This window comes from Mustela erminea, chromosome 12 (assembly GCF_009829155.1).
Source record: "Mustela erminea isolate mMusErm1 chromosome 12, mMusErm1.Pri, whole genome shotgun sequence".
Classification (NCBI taxonomy): Eukaryota; Metazoa; Chordata; class Mammalia; order Carnivora; family Mustelidae; genus Mustela; species Mustela erminea.
Genome location: NC_045625.1, coordinates 32,743,258 through 32,752,819, shown reverse-complemented (window position 1 = coordinate 32,752,819; position 9,562 = coordinate 32,743,258). Strand labels below are relative to the sequence as shown.

General features: G+C 53.4%; 1 protein-coding gene across 1 annotated transcript; it reads left to right on the top strand.

The window, feature by feature from the left end:
* The first annotated feature begins 2,382 nt into the window (after positions 1 to 2,382).
* FOXE1 (forkhead box E1) lies at positions 2,383 to 6,503 on the top strand. The gene has a single exon (XM_032306802.1). The coding sequence runs from the start codon at positions 3,334 to 3,336 to the stop codon at positions 4,444 to 4,446; it is 1,113 nt and encodes a 370-aa protein (XP_032162693.1). The 5' UTR covers positions 2,383 to 3,333; the 3' UTR covers positions 4,447 to 6,503.
* Positions 6,504 to 9,562: the final 3,059 nt, after the last annotated feature.

The following is a 9,562-nucleotide window of genomic DNA, read 5'->3' as shown; positions in this document are numbered from 1 at the left end:
GAAATGCCCTGGCATCTTGAGGGATCTGTTTGCAGAGTTTTGATCCAAACGGTTAACTGTCCCAGTTCATTCATCAAATCATTTACTTCGAATTTTGCCTCATGGACTTACAGACTCTTCAAAGTACAGAATTTTGAAATGTCTTACGAGAATAAAACATCTATAGAATAGAATCTTTAGGATCCTTCTTTGTTCATGAAAATCTTGACCTTAGGAAGTAATAATCTCAGGATGCTAACGCTTGATCTAGGTGTAGCTCTGTAGCAGCAAAGTCTGACAAAAAGGAATCAGAATTCTAGAAGAATGGGTTCACAGACACAAAACATTGAGGATCAAGAAATCCCGAGACATGAGGCTTCTAGTCATAATTATTGGAGCTTAAAAGTAAAGAATCATAAAGACCAATCATTAAAGCATGCAGTCATGACTATTACAGGAATGATCAGAATTAGTCTTCAAGTTACAGAACAGTGGAGCCAGTACTGACATCTTGTAATTCTTTGGATCCAGTACTAACATTTTGGAATTAAGGAAGAAGAGAGAAGTGCATTTAAGCAACCCAGATCTTCTAATCAGATATTTCTAGAAAGGAATTCAAATTAAGTAATATATATCTCAGAGCTGTGAAAATATCTAAGAACTAAGGAAGCCACAGTTCCCGGTAGTGACATCATATTTTCAGACATAAAATTTTAATTCCAAGCATCTCAAAATACAAGGAATTCGCTTTTACATTTTGAGCAGAAGCTTAAAGTCATAGGAATATAATTACAGTCAAAGAATTTAGACTTCTGGTCATGGGCTCTTAAGAGTTACAGACCCGTATTATTTGATTTATGAAAACTTGTTGGGATAGTGATCCAAACTTAAAAATTTGGAAATCTGAATCTTGGAATTTTGGAAATACACAGAACCACAAAATCGAGTGCTGAAAGATTGCTATGACGTAATCTGGCTAAAATAAATTTTTTAAACTTTTTTTTCCTTTTGCAAAAACGTAAAAGGGTGAAATCTGGATTTTTGCTTTTTCGTTACTTTGAAAGAAGGAAACAGAGTTTTGCTGAACCAGTGAAAAAGCCCCTCTCCAGTCATTCAAGCACCCATCCGCTGAGGAAGAAGGTCTTCCAGCAAACCGTGCAAACTGCTTCCAAACCCGGGTCGGCGGAGCGAGGATCTGAGTTCTCTGCCTCTTTCTACCGAAGGCAGTTGCCTCAATGCTCAGCGGGGCGGAACCTACAGCGGGCTCGCAGCCACCAAGGACGCGATTAAAATCCCCGAAGGCCCTGCCGCCCGCGCTCTTGAGACTCGCTCCGTCCCGCCCTACACCCGCAGCCCGGCGGAAAGCTGCACCCGGGCTAGAACGTCTGGGATGGGCGCCAAGACCCGGATTCCTAAAGGCAGAAAGGACTCCGAGGTCCGCATCTGCCCTCCCGCCCCCAATTCATGGAGTAGAAAATTGAGGCCCTGCTTCAGAGAAAGGACCCGCCCAAGGTCTACCCGCGCAAGACCACCAAGCGAACGCAGGCTAGGAGGACGGCCGCCGCAGGGCGTCTCGGGTGAGGCCGGAGGTCCCACCTTGGGGGATGGCCGGAAAAGAACTCAGAAACCGGACACCCGGGAAGCAAATGGATCCCCCCTGTGCCCGCCCCTTGCCTTGGAGACGCGCGCTCCTGGAGCACCCACACCTCAGGCCCCCTCCTCTCGCAGCCCTTGCGCCCCTCTGCGGGAAGGGGCTGCCCCGCTTCCCCCGGGGTTCGGGGAGCCACTTGGAGCCCTCCCTGGCCTGGGCGAACTGGAGGAGGAGGTTACCGCGACAGCACAGAAGCCTAGCCTTCATCCTCTATAAGCTGTGCGCCACTTTCCTCCGAATAGAGGGGACCCAGGTCACCCAAAGACAGGTGATGGGGAGGGAGCTTTCCCTAAAAATTGGCAACGGAAGGTCTCTCGAGGCTCAAACACTCCGTGCAGTCCAGGAACCTGGGACCCAAATGGAGAAAGTGGTTGCCTCGGGCACAGATCGGGCGGGCGAAGCGCCTCTTAACACAGCCGAAGGTGTGAGGCCCCGTTAAGCGGCAAAGGTGAGGCTGGGGCAAGCCACCTCCCCGATCGGGCCTAGGAATCCTCGTCTGAAGGATGTGGGACAGGATGGGCAATGGGCAAGGCAGTTTTGGGGTTTGAAAATCACTCTTGAAATACCTTAAGCGCCAGCCGACTGGAAGGTCGTCTTCCTTCCCCATTCTCTGCTCCACAAGAACCAAGCACCCCCTCAGCCATTCCTCACCTCTCCCGACCAAAAAAAAAAAAAAAAAAAAAAAAAAAAAATAGTGAAGCGAGCCGGTCCTTTTCACCTGCGGGTCCCAGCCTGCTGCATTGGTTAGTGAAGTCCGGGAGCGCTGAATTCCCGCGCCAAGGTCTCCCGAGACAGTCCCTGGCCTCTCCAGGCCTCAGTCTCCCCGTCGGCGCGCAGGGTAGGCCAGCCCCGGCGAGCCCCGAGTGCCCTCCCCGCTCTGACGTTGTGGGGCTCCCGCCGCGCCTCCACAGCTGCTCCCACCTGCAGAGGTGCACCCGGGCCCAGGGGGCGGGCAGTCGAGGGGCGGGCGGGCACCCGGCGCCGCCCCGACCTTCCTGGCGCCTTTAAGGAGGAGAAGCCGGCGGAGGGAGGAGCCGGTCCGGGTGTGTGCAGGGGAGCGCCTCGCCTGCAGTTTCGGCGGCAGGAGGCCAACGGTGAAGAGAGGGAACAGTCGCCGGCCTACCCGCCTGGCCCGCACAAGTGCTCATCTTGCCTCCTTGCCCTCCGCAGGCTGGGCCACAGAGGCGCCGCCTAGGCAGCCCCCACCGGAGTGCCCCACGCCTGTCTCAACTGCCCTCGCTTCAGGCCTTCGGGCCCGGAGCCTCCTCTGGGCGCACGACTTCGAAGGTTAGCCTCAGATCAGCGGCAAGCACAGAGCAGCTGCAAGCGCCCCAGCCCCAGGACTGCTTCCGGACCCCTTGACCGTCGGGCACCGCGCGCAAAGGGCCCTTCAGCCCGCGACCGGGACTAGGCCCAGTCCCAACACCGCTGCCGGTGCCTGGCCTCGAGCTCCAGAACACGAGCAGAGCCGTCGGTGGGCGGGACACTCCTGAGCCTCTATCTGCACCGAGCCAGCCCGGACACCGCGGGCACCGAGCCTCCCGGTCACCCCTGCCAGCCCACGAGGCCTCCCAGCGCTCTCCGCAGTGGGGCCCAGTGCCCGCTTCCTTGGGCACTTCCAGCCTCTCCGCCTCCCAAACCCGCCCCCGCCCCTCGACAGCAGCGGGCGGCGGGGACACCCCGGGACGCGGGACGGCTGCGCCATGACGGCTGAGAGCCGGCCGCCGCCGCCGCAGACGGAGGCGCTGGCGGCCGTGAAGGAGGAGCGCGGTGAGGCTGGGACTGGGGTCCCGGCAGAGGCGGCGGGTCGCGGCGCGGGCGGGCGTCGGCGGAAGCGCCCCCTGCAGCGCGGAAAGCCGCCCTACAGCTACATCGCGCTCATTGCCATGGCCATCGCGCACGCGCCGGAGCGTCGCCTCACGCTGGGCGGCATCTACAAGTTCATCACCGAGCGTTTCCCCTTCTACCGCGACAACCCCAAAAAGTGGCAGAACAGCATCCGCCACAACCTGACGCTCAACGACTGCTTCCTCAAGATCCCGCGCGAGGCCGGCCGTCCAGGCAAGGGCAACTACTGGGCGCTCGACCCCAACGCCGAGGACATGTTCGAGAGCGGCAGCTTCCTGCGCCGCCGCAAGCGTTTCAAGCGCTCGGACCTCTCCACTTACCCAGCCTACATGCACGACGCGGCCGCCGCCGCCGCCGCTGCCGCCGCCGCCGCTGCCGCCGCCATATTCCCCGGCGCGGTGCCCGCGGCCCGCGCGACTTATCCGGGCGCCGTCTACGCAGGCTATGCCCCGCCGTCGCTGGGCGCGCCGCCCCCAGTCTATTACCCCGCTGCGTCGCCAGGTCCGTGCCGCGTCTTCGGCCTGGTGCCTGAGCGGCCGCTCAGTCCTGAACTGGGCCCCGCGCCGTCGGGGCCCGCGGGCTCCTGCGCCTTTGCCTCGGCGGGCGCTTCCGCCGCCTCCACGGGCTACCAGCCTGCGGGCTGCGTTGGGGCCCGACCTGCCAATCCCTCCGCCTATGCGGCCGCCTACGCGGGGCCGGATGGCGCGTATCCGCAAGGAGCGGGCAGTGCCCTCTTCGCAGCGGCTGGCCGGTTGGCTGGGCCCGCCTCGCCCTCCGCGGGTGGCAGCGGTGGTGGCGTCGAAACCGCGGTGGACTTCTATGGGCGCACATCGCCCGGCCAGTTCGGAGCGCTGGCGCCCTGCTATAACCCTGGTGGGCAGCTCGGAGGGAGCAGTGGAGGCGCCTACCATGCTCGCCATGCGACTGCCTATCCCGGCGGTGTGGATCGATATGTGTCCGCCATGTGAGCCCAGCCTACAGTCGAAAATTCCCAGATACCTCGGCTGTCCACACGAACTAAGTATCCCCTAGACCTGAGAACAGAACTGGAGAGAGGATTGAGCGCCGCGTAGAAGGAACCGGTGCACCACACACACGGTTCGCTTTTGAAATGGGAGGAGGTGGGGAGGGGCTGCGGTGGCCCACGGACTGGGACAAAGGACCCTCGATAAGGCGAAGCTCCGAAGGACATGCCTTTCTGACATTCTACTGGGGAGAGTCCTGGGCGATAATGGGGGCGCAGCGCAATGCCTATGCCAGAGTCTAGGATCCACATTGTGGGGAATCACGTCTTCACTCTTCCCTAAATTGCAAGAAACTCGGGCCTTTTTACACGATTCTGCCTCTTGTGCCTTTGATTAAGTTACTGTAACAAAAAGGCTCCAGTAGCATCTTTCTTAAGTTACGGAGGATGAATTTGCAAGAGAAGTAGCCTCCCTCTTTAAAAAAACAACAAACAAAACAGGGAAATCTCTGCTCCGTTTGACTAGGGGCTGGTTTTCCCTGCCTCTAAGAACTGCAGACCTGACTCAGTCTAGACTGTTCATGCCTCTGCTCTATGTGTGACCTAAGTCTCACCGCCCAAACCCTCTGTTCCCCCCCTATCTGTTTGACAGGAGGGCTGCAGGATTGGACCCCGTGTGATCTTTTAAGAGCCCCATTGTCGTCATGGATGCCGCCTTGCATATTTGGCAGCATAGGGGGGACCACCCAGGGCCTAGCCCTATTCCCAAGTACAGGAATAGAGGTCATGGCAACCGCCTAACCTAAAGTCTCTGGGTTGGTTCCAGGCAGCAATTATATTATAATTTTCTTGAATCTTTTGAGCATGATGTGCTGATCATTTGGTAGTTGTTACTGCTAGGTCATAAATTCGGTTTTCTAATGAGGCAGGTAAAAATAAATTTTTCTATTGCCCACTCTTTCTTTTCATTAAGCAACCCCGGACCAAACTGGCAGACTAAAATTCAGAGAGACCACAGGAGTCAGGGGAGCCCTTTGGTGACAGCTCTCCGTTGGTCGAGCTGGCTCTTCCATCCCTGGCACCCTCTGCCTCATGAAAAGGAAAGAGAAAAAATAATTGGGGCTGTCAGTGAAGTAAGCTTTAGAAAGAAACTGGATCTTTCACGTTGTTTTGTATCCATTCATTTTAAGCGTCAAGCTGACCAAAATCATAGAAAATCCAACCACTTTCTCACCATTCTCTTGGGAGATCTTACAAGTTTTTATTCTGGAGTGAATATTCCCAATGTTAAACACTGCGGAGGCTCGGTGTGCAGCTTTCAGATAAACCTGAGGATTCAGATGAACTGTTTTAATAAAAATCTTTGATCGAGTTCTGGCAAGAGATACTCAGCTCCTTTCTGTGTAGTTAACTTGCGAGGGAAGAGGTGGGGATAGTGTGAGAAGACTGAAAACCACTCGTAATTTTTATTTTTAATTTTGGCAGTTGCTCTATCTTGTTCACAAAGACATGTGAATGTGATGTGATTCTGTCCAGACGGGTATTTGTGTCAATCGGTACAGTCCAGTAGAAGTGTAATGCAAACTACATGTGTAATTTAAAATTTTCTAGTAGCAATATTAATAAAATTTTAAAAACAGCTGAGATTAACTAATACATTGTATTTAACCCGATATATCCAAAATATCATTTGAACATACAATCAACATATAAATTGTGGAAATATTTTATCTTTTTTAGACTAAATCTTCCAAATCTGGAGTGCATTTACACTAGCAGCTCATCTAAATTTGGACTAGCCACACGCCAGGTGTCCAGTAGCGGTACGTGGCTGGTGGCTATTGTATTGGACACCACAGGTCTAGATGCTGGTCCTTCCTGACTTCAGTGGTGGTAAAGGACCATCTGGAGGCAGGAGGCAGCTGGAGCACTGACCTTGCTGCAGTGGGTCCAGGTTCCAGATCCAGCCCTGAGACTTTGCAAGACTCTAGGTTTGGGGCCTCTCTCATCTCCCTATGGACCCTTACAGGAATGAAATTCGAAGGTTCTTCATGTGCAGCTCGACAATCTGGCTTTCCCAGCCCAGAAGTCAAGATGCTTTGCCTAGTTGTCAGTTACCAGGAAAACCGAGAGCCCTCCACCCAGGGATTTTGTCCGTGGCTGGCAAGAGCCCAGACGGTGGTATTCAGGCTGGGGAAGGGTAGCCTATATGCCCAGTTAGTGCGGGAGTTGACCCTTTGTTTTTTCAGTTACCAAGACCAGTGCTTTGGCCATTAACTGTCAGTCCCTTTTTCTCCACTGTCCAATGTGTGAATGGGAATTTGTGGCCATCTCAGAGAGTCCTCCTTAAGTTAAAGGAGATGAGAGTTTCCGGAAAAGCGCTTTGTGAATTATAAAGTGCTGGGCAGAGGAGGGAGCAGAGGCTTTAATTTTTAAAGCGCCGTCTTATGGAAGCCTCCTGGAGCGAGAAAGATAGGGTGGGAAAGTGAACGCATCTTCCCCTCCCTTCTCCCTTTTGTCAACTAGGACGTCGGGTGTGCTTATGCCCTAGAAGAGGGTCTGGCACGGAAAGGGAGAACACCGGGAGCAGGGAACGGGGTGTGCGCAGCGGGAGCCAGCCGGGAGAGACGGGGGCACGCGGGAGGGTTGGATCAAAGCGTTGAAGACGGACCGTCAGCGCTTCTCGGCCTCTCCGTGGGCCTCGGACACCCGAAGCTCAAGCGCCATCCGCCCCGCCTGGAATAGAAGCTGCGCAGGCGAGGGACCGCCGCCCGGCTTCAACCACAGCCCGAGTCACCCGCAGACCCTGCAGTCCGCGGGACTCTAGATCTTGAGAACATTTCACTGCGGAGTCTTGCAATACTCCAACTCTAGGAATCCCCAAACCGTGGAATAGAACCTCCCTGTTCCCCCATCCGGGGGCTCCGAAACGGGAGGTACGTTTCTCTTTTTCTTCTTCCTTTAATGAAACTAGAAAAATCATTTGCCCCTCTCTGGGCCCTGCACCCCCAGCGTCGTGTGCAGGCGCCCCCGGGCTGTGGGTAATTAGATGCGTTCTTCCCTAATTGCCCAAGGCTCGTCAGAATTCGCCCCAGAGCTGTAACATTTATTTTCTTTCAAATTAACTTTGCTTTGCAATTAAGCTTAGGAAACCAGCAACAAAAGCAGACTTGGCCTGAGGTCGTTCACTACGAAAACGGATTAGGGAGACTTCTCCCCCAATTTACAGGGAAAGATTCCTGCGGCCAGCGTTTGGGGGAAGTTTCCCGACAGCAGAGGCGAAGGGGGAGCAGGAAACTGCTGGCGGCGGTGGTGGATGGTAACCGGCTGGCCTTCTTCCCCATCTCCGCGATTCATGTGCCCAGAGGAATAAGAGTAACGTCCTTGAAATAAATTAGGAATGGTTAAAGCCGACCTACACACCCATGACATGGAGCTGATGTATATAGTTAGTTTACCCAGCACGGTTCATAAACATAATCTCATTTACTAAGAACTTTGTGAGAATATTTTATTAAATTGTTTTCTTATTACAAAAATTGGTGCATCTTCATTGTAAAAGAAAAACACAAAAACAAGTTAGAAAGAAAGAAATCAAAGGAACCCATAGTTGGCCCAGAGAAAGCACAGCAAACATCTCAATGAGTATCTTCTTTCTAGTTCTCCTTTTTGTTTTTCCTATGCAGGAGGCCTAAGTCTCAACTTTTGTCCTGAAAGGCTGTGAGATCTTGAACAATTTCCTTCCTACAATGAGTAGGCTTCATTCTTACCTGCTACAAAACTAGGGGGCAGGTGCCCTTTACTCTCACATTCTTTTTTTTTTTTTTTTAAGATTATTTATTTATTTGTTAGACAGAGACCACAAGTAGGCAGAGAGGCAGGCAGAGAGAGGAAGGGAAGCAGATTCCCTGCTCAGCAGAGAGCCAGATGCCAGGCTCAATCCCAGGACCCCAGGACCATGACCCCGAAGGCAGAGGCCTTAATCCACTGAGCCACTCAGGCACCCCTACTCTCACATTCTTGATCTTCTCTGTTCTGGGTCACTTGAATCCTGGATGCAAGGGCCAGGATGCGTTCCGGCTCCCGTTGTCTTACATAAGAGACTGAAGCCTTGCAACTTCAAGTGTTGGCCATATACCAGCTGCAGGGACATCCCCGGGGAGCTCACTGCAAATGCAGAAGCTCAGGTCCTACCCCAGATCTTTAGACCAGAACCTGCATTTCAGCAAGACCCTCAGGTGATTCATATGCCCTAGGCAAAGAGGCAGAAATTTAGAGAAATGAAAAAAAAAATGTATTATGTTGTCAAGATCAGAGATCCCAGAGTAACTTCCAGGAGCCTCTTGTTCCTGACCAAGAACCCCAACCAGTGATACCAGCGCTACTTTGAGGCTCTGGCTGCACAGGGGAGCAGGCTGGGCTGCAAGGGAGGAAGGCCGGGTGGAGCACTTCATCTCCTCCCTGGCTTGTACTTTCTGAGTCTTGGAATTTAGCCCTAGTGCATCTCACCTTATGTCCCCAACCTTAAGGGTGAACTGTGACCTGGCATTCAATGAGGTTATACGTGAAACATCTTGAAAGCTGGAGTTAGAGCCAGGGCAGGAAGATCTTGGATTCTGGTCTCTATAACCTCCCTAAGCAGAAGCATTTCCCAAGTATGGAATAAACTTGGTCTCTGTTCCCTCAGTTCCAGCCCCAAATTTGGGAGTAGTTAGGGATTTTGGAGAAAAATAATGCTCTCTTCTTGGGACATAGTAGCCAGCAGGAAGGAACCCCCATCTCTGAGTTTGTCCTGACCAAGGGATCCTCCAGTAGAGCCTTTAAATGCCCTTGGACAGCCTAAGATTCTGGACACTCTAATGAATTCTGTCCTGCCTCAAATACACACCTTTCAGGAGAATTTGGTTTCCATGCTCATTTTGTTCCTGAGTGGAGCTGACTCCTGGTAACTAAGAAAGAATTCCCTGATTCTCATGAAGAATGGGGCTTGGGGTGCCTGGGTGGCTCTGTGGGTTGAGCCTCTGCCTTCGGCTTGGGTCATGATCGTGGGCCCTGGGATCTAGCCCCATGTCTGCCTCTCTGCTCAGCAGGGAGCCTGCTTCCCCCTCCCTCTCTGCCAG